The following is a 27,054-nucleotide window of genomic DNA, read 5'->3' as shown; positions in this document are numbered from 1 at the left end:
CCGCAACGGCATGCACCTGCTGTAGGCATGGTCCAGTGTTAACAACTGGAGGCGGTATTCAGGTACACACACCTCTCAACTTTGGACCTTGCGAAGGTTATGTCTGCACCTTTCTATCTTGACTTTCCTTCACCACCACGTCTCTTAAACATTCAACTCTCCACTCTCAACCTCATCTTCCCTCTTGTCGTCACTTGCAATACGAACAATAGGAACGCTTGGTAGTTGCTCGAGTCGCCTGACCTATTACGACTAAACAAAACAGCAGCAATTTTACCAAAGAGGTCTTGTCGCTAAGCAGTCTCGTAAGAAAAAGAAAGAAGAAGCAGTAAAACGAGAGGGGAAACAAAGACTTGAAAAAAAGAAGAAAAAAGAAAAAAAGAGACAAATCGCCTTATTCGAGATCTTCTGCCGTATCGGAGAAGCAAGTTGCGATATCTCCTCTTGCAGACAGACAGACATACGACGAGCGAGACAGTGGGAGGGAGAGAGTATTTTGTCTCTCACCTGACTATTTCCGCACCCCCAAGACAAGACAGGTAGAAGACCAGAAAAAAATAACAAGGGCCCAGAAGTGCCCCCTCTTTTCCTTTTTTTCTTTTCCTTTTCTCACCCCCAGTCCCGGTCCCAAGTCTCAAATCCTAGTCCCAAGTCACTCAGGCAAATCCACAATCCCCAAAACCCCAGGCTCCATTTACGGTTGGGTGGCTAGGTGGTTCCTGGCTCTTCCCACGCAGTGGATCAGATTGGATCGGAGTTTCCTCCCATCCATTCCCTCCCTCGCTATAATTGTCGGCCTGTCCCGCCGCACTCTTCCCGCCCACGTCAGAGACCATTTTTATCCTCTTCCGCCTCTCGGGAAACATCACTACCGTCAGGCATTGGATTGTGGTCCCAAGACCTCGTGGAATCTGCTGTCATCTCCCGTTGAGACATACATTCACTCACTCGCTCTTGACTTGTAGCAATCGGTCATCGCCGGTCTTTTACAATCGGGACAGGGTACGCGCGACTGGACAAGAAAGGACAGGGCAGGATCTCGACGACTCGGACTAATCACTTGACCATTTCCTTTTCACTCCGTCTTGGCCTTGGGTTATTTCCCGTGCCAAATGCTTGCCCGCAGAAGCATCTTTGAAAACTCTCAACCACACGCATTTGGCACCATCGCCGCTGACCGTATTTGCCCATCTGCGGCTCTTTGCGTCTCAACATAGCATGGCCGACGACAGCTACCGAAAAGAGTATCCCCAGCACAGCCGCCCCGACGATAGTCACCCTCGAACTCAGTCACACTATCCTCCACCACCGGATACTGCCCAGCGTCCTTCCGACGCTCCTCCAGGCACCATGGCTACCTCAGTCACTTTGCCCTCTATCCATGACTCTCGTGGTTACGGGCCGCCGCCTGCAGCTCCGGGTCGTGGTTATCCTACAGACCCGCGATATGCATCTCCTAATGCCGTCAACGGTTACCCACCCCCTGGCCAGCAGCCTCCACCGGGCCAACCCCAACAGTACCTTCCACCTCTGCAACCCCAATCCGATCCTCGATCTTCAGCCTATCCTCCTCCCCCGCCGGATCAACGGGGTGGCTACTACGACGACCGCCGGCCTCCCTATGGCCAGGAGCCGTATGGTCAGGATCCTTACTATGCTTACTATCGCGGACAGCCCCCTCCGGGCCCTCCACCGCCGAACGGCTACCGTCACCATCCTGTCGGTGTTTATGAGTATCCTCCAGTTGGACCCGGCAACGGACCTCCTTTGGCGCAGGCAGCTCCCCGTCAAAGAACATCAATCGCCTGCCGATACTGCAGGAAGAGAAAGGTTTGTGACGCCGTGCTTGAGGAGACGAATGATTCTTGCTTAAAGAATGCTAACCACATGTAGATTCGTTGTAGCGGCTATCAGACTGCTCCCGGTGGGAAGTGTCAGAACTGTGCTAGGATGAACCAAGAATGTATCTTCCAGCCTGTCTCTTCATCAAGCTCGACCGCCTTTATACCTGTATCAGCAGTACCAGGAGGTGTCCCTCCGGGCACACAATTATTCGGCGCTTATGGTCAACCTTTGGCACCAGGCAATCCTCCGCCTCCACCGCCGCCCCATGCTGCTTATCAACATTCTAGTGCTCCGCCGCCTCCAGGAAACTATTACGCACCTGTCCAGTCGCCAACGGAGTCGTTCTCGTCTTACGGAGATGCGAGAACGGACGACGGCAGCCAGCTTGCAGGACGGCGGCGTCGTAGGACTTCAGAGGAGCAAGATGACGCCTACAGACTACCTCCACCACGAAGCGCTGTAGACGAAGACCCACGACGAAGATCCCCAGCCGAGTTTTCCAACCACAGTAGCCCAGGCGGTGTTGGATATCCGCCATACCAAGGTGCGAGACAAAGCCCGCGGAACCCGACGAGCGGCACTCTGCCTCAGGCTGCAGCGACTGGTAGCTATGCAACTTCTGCACCTGGAGGACGGTCACCGACAGGTCAGAATGGGTCAAGTGGTGCGTCCACCCCCGCCCGGCAGGGACAGCAATCCCAAGGAGGAAATGCATCGATTATGAGTCTGAGCAACTTGGTAGAAAAAAACGACATTGATAAGACCATGATCGACAGGCTTAACCGACCTGCACCAGGTCAGCCAAGTGGTCGACGAGACGCCAGCCGTTGACCGACTAATGGAGTTACGATTGACGCTGCCGGACAGGTCAACGAGAAGAGTCGAAACGACCCACGACAATACTTGCTGACAAGTTGATGACGATTGTTTGCTTTTAATACCTTATCCAATTCGATCTTACGCCTACATTTTCGTTGACCGGGATGAGACAGGAGTGTGATCGCGAGAAGAGGAAAAAACAAAAAGCGGAGGGGCAGCGCGACAACAATACAGGACAAAAAGTTCAAGATCTAGAAAAAGACGCGAGTTTGGCAACAAACGACCCCTCCGTTCGGTTTTCATGTTTTGCTGGACGTTTCTCTTATTTGGAATTTGACTTATGTGCATTGCCTTTTGCTAGTCTGCTCGTTCTACGGGGTGGAAGGGATTGCTCGGAAAAGCAACGGCTGGAGTAGTCGCTGTATTCTTTTTTTTAATCGGTCGGTAAATGTGTGTTCCCAGGAAAGACGGATAGCCTCACGGCACCATACGGTTTTGTTTTGATTCATGTTGATGCTTTGTTACGTTTCTACATTTGGGTTCGGTGTCTGGTCCTTCACCGACTATCATCGGTCGGTGTGAGGGAGAAAGTGTGTACTGGTGGTGATGGGAAGGAGGGGTGATGTAGGGGACAGTGAGAGAACCACCCATCTGTTGACAGAGATGCCACAGTTGGAGTGTCAGAGCGTGTTGGTCAAGCGATGCATGCCACGAGAAGAGATGAGCACAAGGAATATCAGGGAGGATGGCAAAGAAAAGGATGTGGGGGTGGTGGAAGACTTTTGTCGACACCGTTGATTTTTTTGCTTTTGTACATGAGAGTATCGCCATAGCCAAAAACTTAAACCAAACTCCAATGGCAGCAAGACTAGATGCCCTTGAAGAAGCTCGATGGCGTTGTGTGATATATGATATGTGATGAGGTACACGATGCTTGTCACAATCAGTTTGCCGAACCTGATGTATCATAGTTCGGTTCTGATTTGTACAGCACATCCAGTATTGGCAGGGTGGGGATGCAGAGGTAGCTACAGGGGTCGTGACAGCGAGATACCCAATGGTAAACTTGAGATCAAAAGGCGCAGTGCAGCCTAGCAGTGGGCTGTTGAACTGGTACGGCAGAGATACATAGTGATGGTGCTGTGGTGTGTGGAATATGAGCAGTGTTGCTAGAGCCAAGCCACGCAAATAGTAGAGTAGACTGGGTTTTAAGAGAGGGGTGTTGAGGGTGAGAGCCGGGGAGATTATAAGTAGAGGAGTGTAAAAGTCAGAGGAGATGGATCCCAGACGACAGACAGGAGAGGAGAGGAGAGAGCAGATGAGAGAAGAGGAGACAAGCAGGGCGGGGAACAAGCGGAAGGACGGACAGGTGCACGACTTCTAGCGGGTACACGGCAGATACCGCAGTGAGATTTACACGGTGAGACTACTTTTTCTTGAACATCAATTCGATTCCTGTTTTCGGTTCGGAGGGACAGGCTGGGGGTTACAGGACACAGGCCAACGCATGGGAGCGGGAGAGGCGTCTACAGCAGGGAGTAGACAGGTTAGTACCTGCTAGACATTGCTACTAACCTCATAAAACAGTTGAAGGAGTACAGGGACGTTTGGTTGCAGCGGCAAAGAACCCATAAAAGCACCTACAACGTTTTCCAATCAGACGTGTCTAGAACAGAGGTACACACAGAGAGGCCAACAAATGTGCTGAGAGGTTTGCAACCCACTTATCAATCAAGATCGAAGGGAAGGGAAAGAAAAGGAAGGCAAGGGAAGAGAAGAGCGGGGCAGTGGACAGGACGGACGGACGGACGGCTTATTGTTTGTCTCGAGACGAACTGTTTGCCAACTACCTAACGTTAGTAGGTAGTAGCCAAAGCAAGCATCCATCAGATTCACCCTTATCCGGGGTTCGTAAGCCAAGACGGTCGAGTAACCGCCGACAAGACAAGAGGAGAGAGGTGTAAAGAACGAAGGGGAGGGGGAGGGAGAGAGAGAGAGAGAGAGACGGGCGTGGGGCAAGGGAGGAAGAAAGGAGGAGCAGAAAATCGTGCGTATTGGCCGACATGGACGAGAATTTATTAGCTGAAGCCTGCGGCTGAACATATTAATTGTTCTTTTATTGAATTGCATTTCAGTGCTGAGTGGATGGATCACGGCTGGCTGAAACGACAACGATAGACGATGGTTGTTTTCATTAGTACCTGTTGGTTAGCTGTACTGCCTCTTTATCCGCATCGTCCCGTAGCCCTACTAATTATTCTTGTGACAAGGCAAGGCATTATCCGCCGTAGCTCTAACTCTCTTCTTAGAGCTCTATCTAGTATTTGCCTATTGATCGTTAGACTGTTAGCAAATTTGAGGTACATCGATACTGCAGGCTTACCCTCGGACAATAGATGTGATAATCTGAATGGGGTTGCCTACCATCGCTCACTCCTATCCTCCACCAGACTATCACCCCTGCATCTTGTGTAATGTCAGGTTAGTAGGGAAGACCCTGTCGACTTTTGAAAAACAAAAAAGGGATCTACATGGAATGTTGGTTAGGACAGGGCAGGCCAGCGGGAACACAGAACGGGAAGAGCACATGACCGTCGGCTGATGTGGTCAGCATCCCTCATGCGAGACATGTTCGATCTTGGGAGATGAGGCAGTGAGTTGACAGGGCGGGATAGAACCTGAGATCAGATGAGATGCTGGTCTAGGCTCAGTCATCACGTTTGTTGGTGATGAGTTGCAATGGATGGTGTTGAAACTAACCAGCGTTAGCTCAGTCTAGTGACATCTCGTACCTGGGAAAGCATCTCCTTGCACCGGCCCACGTCTATCAACTACAGACAACCTGGTCTGTACGACCCCTACACCAAGGCACGGTACGGTCACGGTAACTGCTCACGTAAGTAAGACACGACACGACACGAGGCTCTGAGTTGGACTCGTCCCAGGCACGAACCATGATGTACCTATATTAGCGGAGGTCCAAAGCGTAAGTAGCCAGCAGGTAGGTAATCAATCATCTGTGACACGGACCCGAGCGGTTACCTAAAAGTCTAATAATAAGATGAAACATGTTCTAGGGTATCGTGGGTTGGCCGATGCTGAAAGCCATTTACTTGAGAAGTTCAAACAATCAAAAACAACCGCAATTCCATGATCAACCATTGTTGGCAACTAATGTACCAAGAACTACTGCAGTGGGTAAATCTAGGGACAGCTGCCCGTAATAATTAACCTCTCATAACACATCTTAATTCCAGGGACCCGGTTTACAACCCTCCCTTTACCTACTAACTGCTGGCTTGCTCAACAGCGACGATAACAACTTAAGTTAGGGCCAGGGTAGGGCTTGACTAAAGAGGGTGCATATGGGACACACATACATACATACAACAGGCCAGATACCGCAACTCAAAGCAAGGGGCTCGGCTCAATCAATGGTCGGCAGGTGCTGAGACTGTGAGGAAGGGGGGGCGTGTATCGGACTGCACTGCATAGGCGCTGGTTAAGTGATGAGGCGGTAAACTTTTGTATGGACTGTGCTCTTTATGGGTCTTGACTTGGCGTAGAATAAGGGAGTTAAAACGAGTCAAGCGCAATGGAACAAAAGGTGCCACATATGTACAGTGAAGGGGGGCGTGTAAGTCAATTAATCAATGTTCTGGTGGGAGGACAACCCTGGATATGAAAGCGGTCAGTGAAAGACGAATGGAGACTCTGACCGCGACTAGAATCGGGGAGACGGGCCCCTGTGATGATGGTTTGTTCGTAGTGTTTGCTATGGAATATAATACAGACAGCATCATGGTGAAATGAGTGGCCGAGATCGACTGGCAGACGATCTGAAGGATCAAGTGTTGTTGCTAAGCTGACTCTAACTTGACCGAGGGGAGGTATTGGAAGCGAGACACGATAATTTCGAGCGCTATGGAAAGATGCCGTGTCTTGTGGCTGCAATGTGGGCAAGTTACCATGAACGGAGTGGCTGCAGCTGTCAAAAGTACAACTTTGAGGCTATTCACCGTAGAGTTTGACTTGAGGGCTTTTGTGGAACACTAATAAATGATTTACGTCTTCTCGAAAGAACACCTGGGTAGGTAAGTAGGCGTAGACATTGTCATGGTAGCCTCCTATTCGTGTGATGAAAAAGGCCGACTCATGCAGTGTTTCATTGTCAGGCACGTAGAAGCAAAGATATGAGACTATGGGAATGAAGAAAACCTGGAAGAGGAACAGACTGTGGTTTCCGCAGGCAGAATACCAATCAAGATAACTCGGGTGCCCGATCATCCAGAAATGGACGTCTTGTAGCGAGATCAGCCACACAGAAGCCCGATGAGGGTTTCAAAGGATGAAGTTGTACGTGCCAGACCACGCGTTAGCCATGGAACAAGCACTATGGGTCGTCCCGACGGAACGTGACGACTCTCAAAGAGATTTGCCGAAAGAAGGGAGAAGGAGCATGCACTGGATTGTACACGAGAATACTGTCTTAGACACTCGTTTGTTACCGGATGGCACTTAAAGCTTGGCCGTAAGGGAAGCGTGCCAAAGTAGTAAATGCAAGCACAAGTAAACAAGAGTATATTTGTAAATTTCGCTGTAGGGAGCTTTATAACATGGATTTCAGTTGGTTCAGATCAGATATTGGTATGGAATTCGGATTCCTAGAATACATCCTCGTGAGAAACCTACCATTCCTTGCCATTCTATACTTTGGTAGGTAGCTGCCCTTTGATGGTCTCCTTTCTTTTGATGACCACAAATATCACCGCTTCGAACACGCCCATGCCCAATACCCTGGAAATCAAACCAAGTTTAAGCTTCTTCCGTACGAAGTTTATAGAACTCTTCATTCTTGCCCCCCTCCTTCAACTGGCCATCAAATCCGTTGCCATCCCGGCGGAACGCATCGGCGCCGCTTCTTGCTCGATGGGCGTGTATAGAAGCTTCACTGTCTTTCCCTGCCTGTATTTTACTGCCAAGTACATTACCTGGCTGAGAGCGTGCGTGTAAAAGAGCGGTCGAGGGGTCACTGGAATGCAGATGACGATGGGTTCAAAAAGGGTAGACTTGTTTTGGTGGGACAAAGGGCCCGGATGTGCGGGAATGGCTTCTCGGGGTTTCCGCGAACGGGAGTGGAAACGGGCGGACTCTGGCGAGCTGAATTCATCGTTTCCCTTTGCAGTATACGCGTTGCTCCAGACGTTGGCGGTGGGAGGAATCCAAAGAGGTTCGATTCAAGACAGAAACTTTCCACTTCCGGGCGGCCAGACGGGACGTCACGGGATGACGGTACCATTGGAAAACGGGAAGGAACAAATCCATCGTGCCAAATGCAACTGCAAATTCGACAACAAGAGTTATCTTCTGAACCGATAGCTCGCTCTTGCTCACTGTGCCGCTTCCAACTCTGCAACCAAACTTCGGCCCCTTTCCAGAATCAGCGGGATGGCCGTCTTCACCACGGGTACGAGGATACAACTTTGTCTCCCTTTCTTCTAGATCCGGACGAAACGAGAATCGCAAAGAACATTCGATCGTAACGGACGTTTGTGGCGATATCATGATGTCGGAGGCGAGTATCGACATCGATCCTGGCAGGTGGTAGCCGCAGATGCTGCCTGCTTATCTTCTCTTTTCCCTCGTCCTGATCTTTGACGCCACGCGCTTTCTTTGAAGAGCTCAGATATCCTGTGGTTTTGGTCCTGTGGTTCGAGTTGCCTGCGGCAGGGTTTAGAAAAGAGAAGTCTGGGCCTTGAGTCTTTGCACAGGCTGGACAACAGTTCCGAGCTCCCTTTGTCACCAAGGCTGAAACAACAGTAGCCGACCAGCCTCCCAATTTTCCAAGCTATGGCAGAATCTTCCCCGTCATGGTGAGTTGACCCGAAAGCATGTCTTCGCCGAAAGCCCTCGCAGTGCTTCTTTTGATTCTAGTTCGACAAACGCTTGTTCTTTGTTGCTAGTGCTTGTAAGAACTTCCGCTGACTTGGAGACCATCATTATGCAAATTCCAGAGCAAATAGGAAACCCGAGGACTCTATGGGTTACGTAGATTGTCTGGGGAACTCGACCCGTCCCTTCCAATCGTCGAAGAACCAGACTGTTTGACCAACGACTTGAAGGATCAATTCACGACTCGATGACGAGCGACTTCTATAACCCTATAATAGCAGAGAGTTGAACGGGCCAACTCATCTGAAAATCAGGAACGGCGATCACCTATGCGGCAAACAGATAGCACCTCTCTTTTTCCACACGTTGCGTACATGCTTGTTTGGAAAGCGTAGGCAGCAATTCGCACAGGCAACGTGGCCGTCATTAGACAATCTGCACCAAAGCCAGCTGCTACAGTCAAACTGTATGTTTTTCATGTTCTTTAATCGTTTAGTCGTCAAAGGTTGCCACAACACCCAGCTACTGTTGGGGTTGAGTTGTAGCTTTGCCTCGACGACGTTATGACTACGCCAACGGCCTGCTATGCTATACTTAGCTGCAGTTTTATATGCTCCACAACAATTTCGAAAACTTTGTGAAGGCGCTGCTCCGTGGTTGAAGTTAGCCATAGGGAAAGGGATGCAGAAACCCAAAGGAATCCTTTACCCCTCTACTACCTCTCATATAGAGACGCGTTGATACTGACTAATACTCGCATTAACTGTCATTCTTGGTACAGGGTCGTTATTTGGAACGTCATATCGAGTCTTTGCGCTCAATGCAAGCCATGTCGTTGCTCTTTCTCTATGTTCTGGATGAGAGGAGTAATCCTCAAATACTGTCAGAAAGTCCGGAATGAAGCAGTTTCTACTCTCGAGTGTTTGCTTCTGATCATTGTTTTAGCATTCGTTTTCGACCACTCTTCTCGATCCCTTTGTTTGATTCTTCTGACTCCCTCTTTGGTCCCATCTCATCGGCCAAATTCGCAGCTAGCCCTTCAGACTACAATCTACATCCTTTCCACTTGCATTAAACTGCCCAGCGCGTCAATTGTTGACACTGAGCCTATGCCATAACCATCCTCTTGCTACAAGCCCATGTCTGATCGTACCCTGGTTTCCACTTTCGTACGTTTCGCTTGAGTGTTGTTCGTTACCTTAGCGAGACTAATGCGGCCGGGCCGGGGGGCCGGCGAGCACGACAGACGCTCCACACTGTGTGAGAGGAGTAGACTATCTGGCTCATATCTCTGCGGTAAACACCGATCTTGCTCGAGTTTGTCTCACAAAATTGCTGGCTTTGGATAGTCGAGAATATTTGGTCGAGGGCTCATAAACTGTCACGATGCATCGATTGACGATCGTTGATGAATAAGAAGGGACGGGAAGGGCCGCGCGGGAAAAGAAGGGATGGACCAACACACGGGGCTAGTGGGTACCAGAAAAGTTGACATCCTAAGCTTAAAGGTACAAAAATAAACAGCCTAAGAAGTATGATCTAAATAGCATTAGCTGACCTACTAATTTCGTTTTTTGTTCTTCCACCAGCTAATTTTTCTGATACCCTGAGGTGTGCTGTCTTTAGTTGGACCCAGTTGTGAGATAGAGCATGGAAGCGCTAGCTTACCCTAGGTACTTAGCCATCATCTCACCGAGTATTGAGGTGCTCCAGGTGTCTAGTCCAGGCAACTAATCGTAGCTTCAGAGCTATCGACTGCAATTACTCTTGGTGATTTGTCTGTCCATCGCCTTCTCTTGGTTGGACGATATACGATATGATTAGCTAGACCTCCCGATGATTTGGGGGGGAAACGTCTTTTATAGGCTTATTAGCTTGAATTGAGTCGGTGAGTGTGTAATGAGTATAGCCCAGGGCATTGCACCCTCACAATTAGGTCCTTTAAATATTCTGGTTTGTAAGACCCACAGGCTTGATTGATAGATTGCTGGAGCGTCGAAGGCGGCGTTGTGTCACACTGCTGGAACAACTGCGATGAGCTAAGATGCTCTAAGGTCAAATTAAGCATACGCTCAAGGTGTGTGAGTGGTATCATTGTTTCCTAGTCTTCAAACTACGGTCAGAGTTCTCCAGTGGTCCCTGGTCGTGTCATGAAAGATGCGTTGCTTCAAAGGAAGCCTATCGGCACGAGTGGCATTCGATACATAGCACTATATCGATGTATGATAACATACTGCTATAAGAGTTTAGTTTAGCATACCATTAGCCACATCACATGTAGTTGTTATAGTGTTTATGGGGGAATCGTGCGACGCTGCGAAGAGTCCTCGATTAGCTACATTATTTGCTGCGGCTTTTGTCTACACCCTGTCACCATGATCACGATACATGAAAATTATATAAAGTGTTACTAGGCGATGTAACAATATTATTCTGTAGACCATGAAGTACTTCCAAGTACGTTTGACTTGAATGGCGTGGTATTACTTAATATGGTACGAAGACTGCTCGATAAATTGCCACTATATCGGGTGAACGAGCTAATCTTGTCCTGTCTATTCCTGAGACAGCCTTAAACACGACTTTCTAAGCCACAATGCAACCAGAGTTATCTAGGCATGCTACAACGCCATGTCGTGGAGAACATTGACAAAATTTCTGGCTGCTAGATACTCAGACAGCAAGATGTAGTTGCCGTGATAGGAGATGCAGAGTATATGGCCCAATTGGCTAGAATAAATAGTTATGATATCGATATGGCCACTCTCAGGTGAGAAATGGCCTTGTTAAAATGATCGTGTACCTGTTTGAGATTGTCCTTAACTGTAATCTGGAAGTGAAGTGTGACACCGTGAGTGGACACTATTATCTCATCAAGGTCGCACCGGGAACCAAGCTAAGTGGCTCTAACATGATGAACCAGCGTTCAATTCGGTATTCTAAAAGAATTGAAACAAATAAAACGCTCGACAGTACTGTGAGAGTTGGTCTGACAACCGCGCGAAGCAGAAGACAACGCACACCTCGAAGACAGGCATTGTATATGTCTAGAGAGCAGTGTCTAAGGACGGACGACTGTAACTATTACAATACATCAGAGTTGTGGCAACGCTCAGGCAACGTTGAGTGACATACATACATATATCATAAGGTGCCTGGGTCAAAGTCACAAGAAACAAAACAGCAACGGAAATATACATGATGTAATGATATGACACGAACCAAATAACAATGGGACCTTTTTATTCGTCATGTCATTTTTCTCGTTATTGGATCTCGGCGCTTTGTCGAGTAAAAGTATCTAATTGTAATATTTGGTGGCATGAATTTTCATCCTCTGCTCCTTTGACTGCTGGCCGCTACTAGGCTCAAGCGCGACAAGTCGTAGTTTTGCCAGGGGCCTGAGCGTTAGTTTTTGGCAATAGTAAAGCTGTGCAGCTACATGGCGCGTCCAGGCATGCCAGGCAGATGCGACAGCAATATAGTGGTGGTGCTAGAATACCTGAATGGTAAAGGTATTATGTAGGTGATCTTTGAAACGCGCCGAATCAATGCCCTCAAGGGCTTGGGCTTCCTCCATGACTCGTAGGCTCGGCGCAAACCTCCTCATGAACCGCTATCCTTCCGCTCTGTACATCTCGCTCGAGGACAAAGCACCTCTCGGCGTATATGCCCATGTTGTTTCTTCGTCGCCATATACCGCCTAGTCTGCGAACCATCACCCGCTTCCAACCCCCCACATTGACAGCAATGTACTTCCAGGGAGTATAAGCGCCAAGCCGTTCCTTTTCTTGCACGAGCAATTGGAATGTTTTCATCGCAGCCTCGTAATCCCGGTCGATCCCCGGTGCCACCTCATCCAGAGGTTGAATCATGGTCTGGACATGTAGTGTGAGCGTGTGCACTGCTGGGAAAGCACACACCGCTCGGAGAAAGGTGAATGGGTCACAGAGCCTTGTGTCTAGGTCGAGCTCGAGTGTGTGAACAAACTTCAGCTGTTGGCCAAGACCAGCCAGACCACTGGGAGGGAGTGTTGGACATCTTTGATCGTCTTCAGAAAACCCAACATGATCTCTAAACCGCAAGACCTGTAACGAGTCCCGATGTGCTGCAATGGCGTCCAGCTGAAACAATCGAGTATGGCAAGTAATATTTAACACCTCGAGTGCTTTGATGTGGTCCTTTATCAACATGTTCAAAGCAATGCTGGCGTCTTCTCTCTTATCCGATAGATGGGCACTGTAATCCTCCGCATGTAGAGTATGGAGCTCTGAAAAGTCTCGGAGGCATACCGACTTCAGAAAATTGAAAATGGGCACCGAAATCAATTCGAGTGATTGTATCCCAGAGAAGTCCCAATGCTTTGCGACGTCATCAGCTGTGTGCTGCCAGTCGTACGATCGCAACAGTAAGGTGTTGACAGGCGGTATTTTTTCTCCGGGAGAGAAGTTGAAGCATGTGCCTTGGCCGCGATCTTCATAGCACAGTGTGCCGAGTTGTCGAGCTTGAACGACGAGTTGCTTCAGCGAGTTCAGCCGGGTTGACAGAACCGGAGTTGAGTTGGCAAGCTTCAGCGATGTCAAGAGCTCGGCAGGGATTGATCGAATGAATGTTTCCAACATGTTGTTCTCGTATTCTCGTCGAAGAGGGAGATTTTCTATATGCAGTTGTGTACTATTCGAGTCACAGTTGTGTAAACGACGAAGATCTGAAGGAAACCATAGTCCCGCGGTAGGGATGTTGCCATCCAAATATCGCCAGCTATTGTTCAGATTGTCAGTAGCCCTATGAGGTATCCGTGGATGGGTGTCAATACCGGACAGACTTCAATCGCTTAATGCACGATAATAATCTATTGATGCCTGTGGAGTTCAAATTGCTCGGTATTATGACATGGTTCGTGAGATTGGAGATGTGGCGGAAGACATCAGGATATCTTCTTTCGGCATCTGGTGCGACAAGAGCCTCATTCAGCTTCAGGAATCGGTATGCGATGGGTGCAGCGATGGCGTCCAGCCGCTTTGAAACTAGGCGCACAGACGTGAGGGCATGTGAGTCTAGATCCCGAAGCTATCAGATGGAAATTTAGAATTGTGCTCATGTCCACACCATTGTAGATCTTACAACATACCTGTTCGAAAATGAGGGCGATGAGTTCTGAGCTGAGGCAGTTCAAGGAGAGGCTTGGCGAGAGCGTTGTCCTGGTCGAGGTGTCCATACAAATGGAGGGATTAGGAGAGTTAAATGAGAAGCAAGACCGACTTGGTGGTACAGAGTACGATAGAGTGATGGGGGGTCGAGAAACTAACAGCTCGGTTGTAGAGAGCATTATAAGACAAGCCAGTATGGTCAAGAGTGAATGTGTCGAAAAGATGCGTTTGACAAAGAGGAAATCGATTCGGAACTGCGATTTATTATTAAAGAAGTGACAGACGGGAAGTCGCTTTGCCTATGTATAAGTCGTCCACCTAAGACCTAATATGGCAGCTCGGGAATGACTACCGGGCGTAAACTCTACTTCTTTGTTTTATGGCACTAGACTAGTTGAGGCGAAAGTAACGAAGGATGGAAGATGGTCAAGCCTCATGCGGGTTGGGAATTGACAAAAACCCTCGCTCGACATGGAGGGATGGGTCCTTGAAGCGGTTCCAACAAGACGGAACCATAGCAGGGTTAATTTGCTGGGATTTGGAAGCAGAACGGAGAGGGGTGGAGAGATGGTCACCAGGATCATTTATGTATGTACATGTCCTTTGATCAAAAGAAAGAAGGCCATAATAAAAGAAGTTATGTTGGGTTGATGAAGCAAATCGAAGGATCGTGAGAAGAAAGGGTGGCAAGGAATTGAGGACGAGGGCACACCCGGCCATATCACAGACAAAAGCAAGAACGTAAAACAATTGCAGGAAGGAGCTGGGTTATCTCGAGACAATTTGAGTGACTTAAGAGTCAGTCACTCAGGGTGGATGTATGGATATGTGGAGATAATTGAGCTTCTGAAGCGAAAAAGATGCAGCAAAACAAGGGTGAATTGCATGTGGGGAGGAGGCTAAAGCAAGCAAAGACGCGAAGTGTAGATGAAGGAGAAACAAGGGTGTTCTAGTCCAAGTCGGGGAGGTGACAGATCAAAGCTCGAGCCATAGCAACAGTCAGAGCCAGCTGCCGTTGACGATGACAATATGTAGCCGGAGGCGGCTAAAGCCTCTGGACGAATAAAGTAGTGAAAGTAGAGACATGGTGGGTAAAACGACATCAGGTACAGTGCAGAGAGTACATGAAAGAGAGAGTCGTGTGATAGTGTGTATGGGCATGATGCGTCGTTCTGTTAAGAGAATATTGGAGAGAGGGAGAGAGCCTCAAGCCCTCGATCAACCATTTTGAACAAACAAGGACGAGCATGACAACACAATCTCGGCCATTGAGCGGGGGACCAGGCTAAGAAGTAAATGAAGCGTGATGCTTGCTGCATCTCGTGTCGTATCGAGTCGAACCGGGAGAAACGGGTTGTGGACGTCAAGAATTGCTGCGTACACAAGCAAATTAGTTTAGTTGAGTTTAGTCCGGTCTGGTCCAGTTGAAAGAGTAAGCTTGCTATAGCCTGTATGTAGCATTGGCAAACCGAGTGGAATGATTTGTGGTGTCGTGAGCGGGCATGCACGTCGTACAAGCAAAAAAGTCAAGGTCTGAGTGTCGTTCGCAAGATTGACCCAAAACGGTAAAACGGGGACCCAGCTGGAGGGAACGGTGGCCCCTCATGGCGTCTCTATGCGGAACCAATCGCTGGCACCGAGACGCCCCAGACCACGGTGCGGCGCGCAGCGGGGAACAGGGGAACTTGGGCAGTCAATCGCATCGTGTCACATTCTTCCGAGATCCTTGTTGATGTTTATGTCGATGTCAATGTCAATGTCACTACCATGCCAGGATCAACATTCCGATTATGAACATGATTTATACCAATGTGATACTCTGCATGAACCATCCTCAACGGAATTCCCTAAGAAGAAAGCTTTGCCCAAGTTTCTTAATACTCCAGATACTGGGTATATCTTCGTCTCGTATACGTGTCTAATAAGTCAAGACGGTTTTGCAATCCTCCATTTCCTCCTTCTCGCGTCCCGTGAACCAGTGGGACAGGTCGGGCCAAAAGCAGATTTGTCACTCCAGACAGAGTTCCTTCAGCGCTGGCAAAATTCCGTCTTGGCGTTGGCTATCTATCGCCTTCCGCTAACATCAATGATCAACAACATGATGTGATGTAGGAAGCCGCGTTGCTCTGGGCTCACTTTTCCCGATATTCTTTCATCGCCCACTTCGCGACAGAAAACGCGTTCTGTCATAATATTGTTCAAGCTGAAAACTACATGCTGCAGGTGAGCGAACAGGGGTTGCGATGTGTGTTGGGCGCCGTTAAATGCGACTGGTTCGGTAGACGCTGGTCAGGGTTACATCCACTAGTCGCCGTGTCGAGAACGGCAATCACAACGTCTATTAGCAGTCCGAGATCCTGGGAATCTTGACTAAGGCTCCTGAAAATAACCTACTGTCCTGTGCGGTTCAGTTTGTCAAGCTGCAGCTGAAGAAGAATCGGCGGAGTACACAGATGGGCCGGGACTCTAGACGATCGATTGCAACCACTATATCATGTCCAACGACAAACAAATAAGAAAATAGAATTGCCTGTTCTAAAAAAGAAAGAATAGAAGAAGAAGAAAGAAAGGAAGAAAAAAAAAGAGAAAAATTGATTCACCCCCAACAAAGAGTTGCATATCTCCAACCCATATCGCTCATTGCTTCAGAATATCTCAATAAATCTAACTGTTATGTTTCTTAACGCTGCTCAGTATCATCTCGACGCAGTTCTGCTGACCGGGCCGATCACCATTCGCCATCCCCATCGTCTTGGTATAATTGGTACGACCTTGACGAACGATAATGAGACCTTAGCCACGCTATCGAGTCCGGGACTAGGTCCATGAGACTTGCATCTGCAGTGAACCCTAACAAGACACATGTCCCTCCATTTTTGTCCGACCAACCTCGAAACCTGTTGTTGCTCGTCTCTGACGCTCCGGTCAGCTAGATTATTAGAGTCTTCATATTGACTCTGAACCAATAATGAGTCAGAATAGAGGGAGACAGTACTGCTGTTGGGTACCTACTTGCTAGTTCAATGGCCGTTACAATCTGTAAGTGGAGGTTTCCTCGATCCCGCGGGCCATTGAATTAAAACATGTATTCTCTCTTTGTCGCGCTGATATCATGCTGGAGTGATTGTTAGATTGTCAGAAGCTACTAACTATAGTGTGGGCAAAGTGAACACATCTCAGCAAAGGCGCACATAGGACTGAGGAAACGCCTGTAAAGGCCGCGAAGATGGTATTGATGCTAAATAACAACATATTAGATATAACGCAACAAAAGAGAACGCTATGGGAATCTGCCTTTCGCCGTGCCAGCCCATTCATGCATGTACGACAATACTACGATGTCAATACAAAATACAAAATCTACCATCTAACCGAGGCATCCGTCTTCCCACTGGGCTGGGAGTTTGCAGCGTAAACCATTGATATCTTAAAATGAAGCAATGCGGCATCCTCTAGCAAATTCGATAAACGGAACACATATTTCGAGAACTGCCATCAAGCCAGTCTCCTTAACCCTCAGCCCCACCGTTAATATCGGTACATGGGCTCCTTACTCTTGGGCGGAGGGCCGCTGGGTGCATCGTAGATGTCATCGTCATCCGAAACCTCGTCAAGCCGTTGCTGTGCAGGTGGTTGGGCTGATGGGGTCGATGCGCCAGCGCCGTGCATGTGGACCTTTCCAATGGCGCTATCCTGTCGGCCTAGATAACTTTCTGTTGCCCTAAATCCAGGGTGGAAGGGTTCAGAAGCAAGACGTTGTTCCTCAGAATACTGGTACGCCGCCGCCGTTTGGGCAGGACCGCTTGGTTGAGGGTCTGCGAATGGGTTCTCGTCAGATTCATCGTGGGGCCGGCTTGTACTTCCTTCGCCTGCCTTTGGTGGAGGACCTGAGGGGGGTGAGTAAGACTGTGTCTCTTTGCCTTTGCCGTTGTTGTGACCAGAACTTGAAGAAGACACATTGCCGAAATAATGATCAGTGTTGGTTCCATCGGCCTGGAACTGAGACTCCGGCTGTTGTTGGGGATGAAGCTGGGGGGTTAAACTCGGCGATTGGGAGTCAGTGTGTTCGTTAAGACCCAGCTGTTTGCGAGCGCTGAGGACAGCGCGCTTATGTTGATTAAGCGCAGTTTGCAACTGCTCGTTGGTGTCGATAAGGTTCTCCATTGTATCGTTGTCAGGTGTGGGATTCTCGGATGTCATGTAACCCTGAATACTGCGAGAGGCGCTCGAGCACCGATCGGCAAATTCCTTAATAAGATCATTGTCGAGAATCTCGCCGGGAGGTGTATTCATAACGACCTGCTCAAGGAGCTTGGCTGACGTTCGGGCTTCTTCAAGTCGGCTGGCGAGTTCGATAGGGTCGGGCAATCGCTTGTTTGTATGGTGTCTCGCAAAGTAATTTTGGGAGTGCGGGTTTTGAGCAGGAGGAGAAGTATTGTAACCACCTGGCGGCATCATGGGTTGCCGTGGCCCCTACGACAGTCGGTATTAGTCTGGATCGCATCCATACGTGAAATCTTGTAGACATACGCCGTAGTTCTTGTAAGCTTCTTCCTTTTCCTTCTGCCACATTGAGGTAAGCAACGTTAGGTTTTCATCGTATGCCTTGGAGCGCTGGAAGTCATCAAGAGTTTCCATCACGATCTGACGGACGCTGGGATCTCTCAAATGCTTGAGGAGCGAGCGCACAGTATCAACAAATTTCTGGTCCAAGTTTCGCGTGAAGGTCGGGCCGGGGTTATCAGTCAGGATGCGTAGCAGCATGACTGCATTGTATTGCCATGATGGTCTTGAAAAGTAGTCTTTCGAGAGGTATTTGCGGATCAAGCGCGCGCATTCTGCGGCAGCGGCGGGAGAAGACTCGGCGGCGTCGACGATAGGAGGGAGAAAAAGGACCTCGTCTTGCTGTTGTGCAGGAGCGCATGATGTTAGCGAAAATGCTTCATGAGAGGTGATGTGATGAGTAGTAGGCGTTTACCTTTGACTTTCCCCCAGACTCGCAGAATGCTTTCTAGGTTTGGTCAGCAATGACTAGACGACACGGGTGGTTTCACAAGATTGCGCGATAATGCGACGGCATACCACACTGTTATGAGCTGTAGCCTCAGGCGAGCCAGCAGGCGTCGTCCCTGATGGTGATGTTCCGGAGGGTCCGTCGGATGTTCCTGTAGATATCAGTACTGGTTCACTATTTGTTTTGCGCCGCTTGAGCCTGTGCGAAAAGCAAGGCTGCTCGTGTGCATGTAGACACTTACGATTCGAAACATTGCTTGCTTTCTTTCTAATGCTTCCAAGCATCTTGCTCATACCGAGACCTTTCATAGATTTCATGGCTGCGTCGGAGCCTTGTGCCGCAAGAGGCGGCTACTTGGATATGGTAATTGGGTACTTGTGGACAGGAGGCAGGCGACGAGAGGTTGCCTAAATGCGACGGTGTGAGACAACAAATCGTTGTTGAAGAGATAGAGGGTTACTGAGATATCTGAAAAGAGATGAAGGGAAATTAAGGCCCAAATGGGAAGGCGCCGAGCATCCAATCCAATGCCTTCGCAGTTTCAGAAACAAACGGTGGTGTTGGTCGATTTAACTTGTTTCGCAGAGCTGACGATGTTGGATTTGAGCAAGTGTCGAATGATTGGCGCCGTTGTCTAGGAGTAGCAAGGGTATAGAGGTAGGTATTGATCCCCGAAGACTTGTGAATGAGAGAGAAGAGTTGAATCCTTGGTAAATCTTGAAGCGAAAAAAAGCGACGGACGCGATTAGTGATACTGTAACCGCTCTATCGTCTTTTGATCCCTTTCTATATCTTAATATTCCTTCTTCTTTTATTGTCGTTGCTTGTGTTTGTTGATTTCGAGGTGGTTCGGACTGGTCAAAGGGTCCGTAATGCGCCGCTCGCTAATACTGCTCCGTACGTCACCCACTTGTTGGACTTAATGCTGGGCTTAGGCTGTCAAAATAAAGCTCGACGATTGCAGGGTCCTTTTTCAAGGTCGAGGAGAACCGAATGGGGAAGCTCAGGAGTGAATGTCTAAGTACATGGTTTTTGGATTGAAAACTGCGAACCCAAACGTTGATCGAAGTTAATCAATTTTTGAGGAATTCCTTCATCCTTTTCATCATTCTAAAGCGGCCTCTGTTGCACAGCCTCATCACCCTACGCAATCAACCCCTCCCGAGGCATCGCCGCCGGGTAACACGAGTGACAATCGCGTCTTGGCTTTACCTTGGGCCCCTTGGGGCTCCTGGGGTACATTATAGGATGTACAGATGGGCCATGACAGATTGATATTGAAGTGCAAGGGTTTTATTACTTTACAATACCATTATTAAAGCATCAGATCTCATATATATCGAATGACGAGGATGTTTCTATGTCCATCGGACTGCGCCGCTCTTGAAGTTGTCTAAGTCCGACAAACATGACCCCTTCATCGCTCTTTCGGCAATTTACTGGAATCGGTGCAACATGTAAACCAGCATTTAATACCAGGTAGCACGGTTGATGTTGCCAGTAATATACACAGTTTAGTCAGAGTTCTCTTTGCCAAAACGCATTTACTTCTTATCAAAAGCTGGCATCTTGGACTGCCTTACGAAATCTACGCAGTAGACAACGACCTACTCATCGCCTCACGGCCTTTTCTACTAAACAGCCTCCGCCTCCTCGTCTTCGTCATCAACGTCGTCGTCTGAATCATCTTCCGAGTCCAGTGAGACGTCCTCCACAATCAGATTTCCTGATCTTCCGATTTTCTCCCCCATTGTCACCGTCGCGCTGGGCTCGTACACCTCCCTGGGCAAGACCGAGGCAATCCGGAACTTGTACTCGTGCTCGTAATCTTCCGGTCTGTCACCTACCGCTACGCCGTCTTGGTGGAGAACGCTGTAGCACTCCACAAAAGCATACATGTCTTCCAGAGATGCATCCTGGGGGAAACGGCGCACGATTCGGCCGATACCCGAGTCTTCGGGCATCTTAAGAGCGACTCGCACAACATTCTTCTCATTGGTTGGTGGTTCGGCCACAATCGTTGTAGCTCTCCATGTTTTCCATTTCCCGCGCTTCTCTTCAAGTATTGCCGCTGCGTTTTCTTCTTCGAGGGCGCGTTTTTCTGCTGCCGCTGCTACCGCTGCAGCTTCCTTCTTCTGTCGAGCACGCTCGCGGTCAATAGCTAGGGATCGCTCGTAGGCTGAATCTTGTTCGGTTCGTAGATTTCTTGTAACTTCCTGGGCTGTTCGCTCGGCCCGCACTCCGTCAAGATCAGCACCGTACTTCTCGATAGCTGCTCGAATTTCAGATAAGTAAGTAGAGGGAGGCATGGGCCCGACGAGGCGCTTGACAATCCCCATGCGGGTGCTACCCTCTTTTGGCGTAAGACAAACCAATGCTGAGAAAGGATACTTGGTACAAATATACTCCTGAGCCACTTGGTAAGCTTCAGAGTCGAGCACGTTGCCGCCCCAAAGTAGGATGTTATTGGAAGGATCCTTGATGAAAGCGACTACTTCCGGCGACAGCAAAGTCTCCTTGACAAAGGACTCGGTATCGTCATGCTCGGGGGATAATAGTACCACAAGCATAAACTTAAGATCTTTCTTGGCTTGGTCGTGCGCTTGAGCGACACCGCCTTCGAAAAAGGACAAATCGTTCTCCCCATACTCTTCCTCAAATTCTCTCTTGAACCTCGACGCAGTGTCCCGTGGCATTAGAGGTCGTCGGCCATTGGTACCCCTGAAGCCGGTTGATATTCTGCTTGTTACAGCACGTGGTCGAATCGATGCAGGTAGGAACGACAAGGCATATATCAGGGTTCGAAAGAGTGTTGAGGCAGCCTTCCAACCCAGGCTGAAAGGTGTTAGGAGCAGACCTAAAAGCCAGGGAGCCCGGTTTGTGACCGAGTTTTGGGGAACGATTCGTGGTGCTAGATCAGTGCGCTGCCGTGGTGAGGCACGGGGGGGACGCACTGCCTCGTGGAAAAGACTTTCTTGCAAGTTTTCATGTCGCGCTGTCGCTCGGGGGATTTCTTGCTGCGCTGCAGCTATTGGGTTGGCTGTTTCGCCGTCGAAGAACTTAGCGATTGCGATCTGTGAGCCAGCGTTAGAATCTCCAGAAGTGCATATCGAATGAAATTGCATACCTGAACGTTCCATTCCGACCGCCTCAGAAGCGGGATGGCTTCGTTGACTTCTTGATTTGTGACTTGAGTGTACTGGTTGAGGGCCTCTTGCTGCGTAGAGGACAGCTGTCCCAAATCGATTTCACTTTCGTCCATACTATAGTTGTGATTTCCCTCTGGCCGCCTTGTCTGTAGTATTGAACAAAGTCGTTTCGTGAGCTTCAGTTGCAAGCTTATCTATGAAGCTTTAGTGCTTGCGACTGTTGCACGTGAGAATAGAATGTGGTTTGCGTTTCGGTCGTGGTGGTGTCCCCCGCTGTTCTTATAAGAACAAGACGAGACGAAGGTTTTGGATCTGCAAATCAAGCGTATTGAAGGTTAACCTACCGAGGCAGGGTTTGTTTGATTGGTTTATGCAGTCTTTAAGTAGGTACTTGAAAGTTCCTGAGGCATGGGTCGTAGAATTATTGCCATGACTTGGGGTCCCGTATTAAGAACTTCGGGGATTGTGAAGAGAGCTAGACGGGATAGAGGAATGATAACATCGGAGCGTGTCAGAGCTTGGCTTATCAGTATGGGGTAGACTAGGACAGTGATACATCAAACCCGTTTTTGGTGGGCTATTCTTCGGCATATTGCATAAGTACTACTAACCCAACACACTAAGGTAATGGGAACAAGCTGGGTTCAGGCAGGTTGGCGTCATGCCGCCGGGGGACATGTATCTTTGCATATCAATTCTGCGGGAGAGATACTCTGAAGCGCGGTGCTGTTGGAACCAAGACTCGCGAACTGAACTGTCTTGTCTCGCCGGTCAATAGGTAGGTCGTCTTGCGCGCCAGTCCCTCCACCGAAAGTGCCCCCCACCGCCCACATCCACCACACTCGTCCAACTCCTACATACCTATCTACCTAACCTCTCCTACCTAACCTCTCCTCCCCCGACCTCGCAACTGCTTGTTACCGTTACAAGAGGCGACGGCCTGCGCCTTGTTTTTCCTGAACACGGCTGTTGGCTTCCTGCGCTCTCTTCGACTTCGACGCTGCTCCGGTCAGCAGCGCTGTTGAAACCCCGCCGCCCGTCTCGTTCCTCCATGGGCGGCCAGTCGCCTCGAGCCATTGAACCATGGGAGATGCTTGCCAGAGTCAAGTAGGTGCTGTCTTTGTTAGTACTCTGTCCAGGTCCCGTCGGCTTTGTTCTCCGTGCAAGACCGCTGTTACCTTCTGCGCTCTGCTAACGTACCATCCTTGCTTTAGACGTCGTAAACTCGGCCAAGGGGCTGCACTATCTTCAACATTATATACCACTGACCATGGCGACATCGCGGTATCAACCGGCCGATCTACGACGCCAAGTCGGGTCTCCGAGGCCCAAGGGACGCGGTTCGTTTACCCTCCCGATCATAGAACGCCCCGCCTATCCTAAAGCCTAAACAAACACTGACTTGGGCGTCTTTAGAAAATAAAGATACCTTGTGCCGGAACGTACTTATTTATGGCCATTGTCGCTACGAAGACCAAGGCTGCGCGTTCAGCCATGATCAAAACAAAAATAACTCCAATTCAGATATGTAGGTTAATCTTGCTCATGATCGTTTGGTGCTTGATAGCCCATCATGCGAAAGCTCGCTGTGTCAAAGTTCGACTTTGGTTTGGTTACACGCGTGGGCCAGAAAAGTCCCTACCCGCCACTATCCATGTTCGCTGAATTGGTAATGTGATTTGAGAGACTCCAATCATGGATCGCACCTGCCGCAATTTGAGTCTAAAGGTTCATTGCTGTGGCAGCAGCCACTTATGGTGCCTGCCTCTACGTTTTGCTTAACGGCTGGTGCTTGCCTTTATCATCACAAATGACTTATCTGCCAACTTTCTCCCGAGTTGTCCAAGCCATACATTGCTTGTTCTGTTCATTGACTTACAAAATCTTTCATAACTACCTACCTACCCATCCCGATCATACTCTATCGTATTTCACTGTCTCATCTTGTTTTAGACTCTGGTTAATCTTCCAAAGGCCCACAGTCTCTTCTTATCCATGGACATGTTCCGTTGACTTAACAGGATGGCTGACAGCGACAAACATAGATCCAAAAAATCACTAAACGTCGACTCGCCCTCGTTTACACCCGCCGGCATAGGTAGCAAGAAGCCAACATTCTCTTCCCAGGCTGCAAGCGCTCCCGCATTTACTCCACGTGGATTGGGTTGTACGGAACCTTATATGTCCTTGTAATTCTCAACTTGACTGACAATATGTGAAGCTGCCACCCCCGTGGGTCTGCAAGATGGCGATAATAGCCTCTTCAATCCTGGGTCTGTCCGCGAATTCACACCTACGTTTGACATAAACAATACGGTGAGACACAATCACATCAGATGCCGAGACAATGCTAATGAGGCAGACTACGACAAATGGCTCCGCCCAAGATGGCGGGATCTCTTATGACCCATTTACTGCAAATCAAGGCCTTACCACTCCCCAATTTAACCCTTATGCAGAAGACCCTACGCTCGGTGCCCACGGGCCAGGTTATTTCCAAGCGCAAAACGCCTTTGCAACACCCGTCCAACCACTCCAACACCATCTGTATTTCCCGGTGGCCCCCCATCGGGATGACTTGATGTCCTATCATCGTGTACCGCACGACTTCTTCCTGCCTGAGAAGGAGCGCGAAGAGATTGCCCGGAAGCTCGAGGCAGCCGGCCAAGTCCTCCCCAACTCTCAGCTACCACAACTCGATAACTACCACAACTTGGTGCCATTGGACACGACCCATCGAAAAAATGCTAATATCTTTGGCTACCCCAGTTGGGTCTACAAAGCTACGGCAACCAAGACAGGCAACCTTTATTGCTTAAGGCGGCTAGAAGGTTACAGGCTAACCAACGAACATGCAATCAGACTTGTGAAGGAATGGCGACGCATTAACAATGGCAGCGTGGTGACCATCCACGATGCATTTACGACGCGTGCCTTTGGAGATAGTTCGCTCATTTTTGTGCAAGACTACTACCCTCTCTCAAAGACACTTGTTGAGGCTCACTTAACTCCGAGCACCACTCATGGTAGTCGTTTCCAAGCGAAAACACCCGTTGCTGAAAACGTTCTCTGGGCCTATATCTCACAGATCGCCAATGCTCTCCAATCTATCCATTCGACCAACTTGGCAGCACGCTGCATTGATCCGAGCAAGATCATCTTGACTCATACAAACCGAATTCGTCTCAGTGCATGCTCCATCCTCGATGTTGTGCAGTATGATGCACACCGACCGATTCAGGAGCTACAGCAAGAAGACTTTATCCAATTCGGACGCTTGCTGCTTTGTTTGACAACTAACACGTTGCCAGTACACCTGACCAACTACCAGATGTCGTTGGAACAAATGTCCAGGGTATATTCTGTTGAGATAAGAGATACTATTTTATGGCTTCTCACACCCCAACAACCTCCCGCTCAGAAAGGCATTGAGGAGTTTGTACGCGGAATCGCTGGGCGAATTGCTTCCACTTTTGACCAGAATCTGCAAGCTTTAGATAAGGCTAATACCGACGTGATGCGGGAGATTGAAAATGGAAGGGCTGCGCGGTTGATGATGAAGCTTGCAACCATCAACGAACGGCCTGAATTTGAGGGGGATCGAGCGTGGGCCGAGAATGGCGAACGCTATATGCTTAAGCTTTTCCGAGACTACGTTTTCCACCAAGTTGATAACAACGGCAAACCAGTCCTGGACATGGGACACATGCTTCGATGCATGAACAAGCTAGATATTGGATCAGATGAGAGAGTCTGTCTCACAAGTCGAGACGAACAGACCAGCTTTCTCGTTAGCTACAAAGAGCTCAAAAAGATGCTGGCGAATGCCTTTGGCGAACTTGTGAAAGGGAGCAAGTCAGGACGAGGCTTCTGATAGTACTTCGGTTTACGACAGAACTTGGGCCAACACTTTGATTACTATATTGGAAGAGTGCAACCTTGGATTACTGCGGGCCCACCTCATTCCAAGTCACGACTGATCGTTATAGAGTGGGAATTCAGATATATCAGAAGTTTGTGTAGGGCAAAGGGTTCAGCGAGATGCATACAAAGCTAGCTTTGCTTTATTAACATGGTCTATTGCCTTGAATATAAGTTTTGAATCCGGCTAGTGACGTGGTAATCGCACGATTGAAGCCTAGTGGATTTGCACTGCGCGGCCCTTTGTGACCCCATACATAGTCCAAAATGGTATAATTGGAGAGGGCCGTCTAAGTAATTGCTCCGCCTCTTTGAGTTGTCGAGCCTTGCGTGACACGGCTGCAGATTTTGTGGCCGTCGCTCAACCAGGCACTTTACTCTTCACTATCGTCATGATGTTCATTTCCAGTCCGCTTGTTTGTATTTTCAATCATCCTCCGTTTGAATAAAAGGGTTGGCAATTTCTTCACTGCCGTCGACGGGGCTGACAAGGACAAGGAGGGTGCCTCGTACCACCACAAGACCGAGGGATCGAGTAGACTCGTTGCCTTCGTCATCTGTAATGATGGTGTTAGCCGCGGAAGTATGCAAAGTGTGAGAATAATTAAGGGAGAAGACAAAATGCGTATATGTAATCGCGTGGCATACCTCGAACAACCTCGTGTACATCATCGAGAACCAGGTTCATGAGAGCGTCATAGCCCTTCAGCGTGCCCTTGACTGCACACAGAGTTAGCACGTTGCCTTGATGGCGCATAAATCGAGCGGACGTACCCTCACGGCCACCGTTGAACTTGACGGTGATCTGCTTATCCATGTACTTGGCCAGGTCAAGGATGTTCTCCTTCTTGGGCCTCTCGCGCTCCTGCTGAGCGCCTCCCGCGCCGCCGCCTCCGCGACCACCTCCGCGTCCACCTCGAGGATGCGATCCTTGGCCGCGGCCACCTCGGTGTGAGGGTCTATCGGACATGGCGTATTTTTGGTCGGGGGTTGGGTAGGGGGAGATGGGGGTGGGCGAGAGATTGTTGATGAGCTTGCTTGGGTGTTTGGGTTAGACGTCGTTGGAACTTGTGAATGCTTTGGTGGGGTGAATTACTAGTACGGATCTGGGCCAAAGTGTGTGCAGATTCGGGCTTTCTGTGGGGTGGTATGTGTGGGTTTGGGTGCGAGGTAGTCAAATCGGTTTGTGATAATGAGAGTGAGACGGGAGCTTGACATGGATGGAGCTGGCTTGGCCAGCCGCCTCGGATGCATGAAAAAGGAT

The 27,054-nt window shown here is 49.2% G+C and overlaps 6 protein-coding genes across 6 annotated transcripts; 2 read left to right on the top strand and 4 right to left on the bottom strand.

Moving 5' to 3' along the window:
- Nucleotides 1–1,218: 1,218 nt before the first annotated feature.
- On the top strand, nucleotides 1,219–2,676 carry FSST1_008993 (Zn(II)2Cys6 transcription factor domain-containing protein; the record flags this gene model as incomplete). Its single annotated transcript, XM_083225928.1, has 2 exons — nucleotides 1,219–1,830; nucleotides 1,894–2,676. The coding sequence occupies 2 exons, from the start codon at nucleotides 1,219–1,221 to the stop codon at nucleotides 2,674–2,676; spliced, it is 1,395 nt and encodes a 464-aa protein (XP_083084954.1).
- Nucleotides 2,677–12,113: 9,437 nt separating this feature from the next.
- On the bottom strand, nucleotides 12,114–13,885 carry FSST1_008992 (uncharacterized protein; the record flags this gene model as incomplete). The annotated part of the gene is made up of 3 exons (XM_083225927.1): nucleotides 12,114–13,317; nucleotides 13,373–13,626; nucleotides 13,688–13,885. The coding sequence occupies 3 exons, from the start codon at nucleotides 13,883–13,885 to the stop codon at nucleotides 12,114–12,116; spliced, it is 1,656 nt and encodes a 551-aa protein (XP_083084953.1).
- A 3,349-nt stretch (nucleotides 13,886–17,234) lies between these two features.
- Nucleotides 17,235–19,037, bottom strand: FSST1_008991 (VHS and GAT domain-containing protein; the record flags this gene model as incomplete). The annotated part of the gene is made up of 5 exons (XM_083225926.1): nucleotides 17,235–18,179; nucleotides 18,237–18,611; nucleotides 18,685–18,717; nucleotides 18,789–18,871; nucleotides 18,962–19,037. 5 exons carry the CDS (start codon nucleotides 19,035–19,037, stop codon nucleotides 17,235–17,237), a joined length of 1,512 nt encoding a protein of 503 aa, XP_083084952.1.
- A 1,317-nt stretch (nucleotides 19,038–20,354) lies between these two features.
- Nucleotides 20,355–21,982, bottom strand: FSST1_008990 (UBX domain-containing protein; the record flags this gene model as incomplete). Its single annotated transcript, XM_083225925.1, has 2 exons — nucleotides 20,355–21,794; nucleotides 21,848–21,982. 2 exons carry the CDS (start codon nucleotides 21,980–21,982, stop codon nucleotides 20,355–20,357), a joined length of 1,575 nt encoding a protein of 524 aa, XP_083084951.1.
- Nucleotides 21,983–23,891: 1,909 nt separating this feature from the next.
- On the top strand, nucleotides 23,892–25,743 carry FSST1_008989 (PAN-complex poly(A)-binding subunit PAN3; the record flags this gene model as incomplete). The annotated part of the gene is made up of 3 exons (XM_083225924.1): nucleotides 23,892–24,036; nucleotides 24,091–24,185; nucleotides 24,232–25,743. 3 exons carry the CDS (start codon nucleotides 23,892–23,894, stop codon nucleotides 25,741–25,743), a joined length of 1,752 nt encoding a protein of 583 aa, XP_083084950.1.
- A 473-nt stretch (nucleotides 25,744–26,216) lies between these two features.
- FSST1_008988 (Sm-like protein LSM7) lies at nucleotides 26,217–26,760 on the bottom strand (the record flags this gene model as incomplete). The annotated part of the gene is made up of 3 exons (XM_083225923.1): nucleotides 26,217–26,347; nucleotides 26,439–26,510; nucleotides 26,565–26,760. The coding sequence occupies 3 exons, from the start codon at nucleotides 26,758–26,760 to the stop codon at nucleotides 26,217–26,219; spliced, it is 399 nt and encodes a 132-aa protein (XP_083084949.1).
- Between the last annotated feature and the right edge of the window lie 294 nt (nucleotides 26,761–27,054).

Source organism: Fusarium sambucinum, chromosome II (genome assembly GCF_050947815.1).
Source record: "Fusarium sambucinum isolate potato_lamoka chromosome II, whole genome shotgun sequence".
Lineage (NCBI taxonomy): Eukaryota > Fungi > Ascomycota > Sordariomycetes > Hypocreales > Nectriaceae > Fusarium > Fusarium sambucinum.
This window is presented reverse-complemented; position numbering and strand designations above follow the sequence as displayed.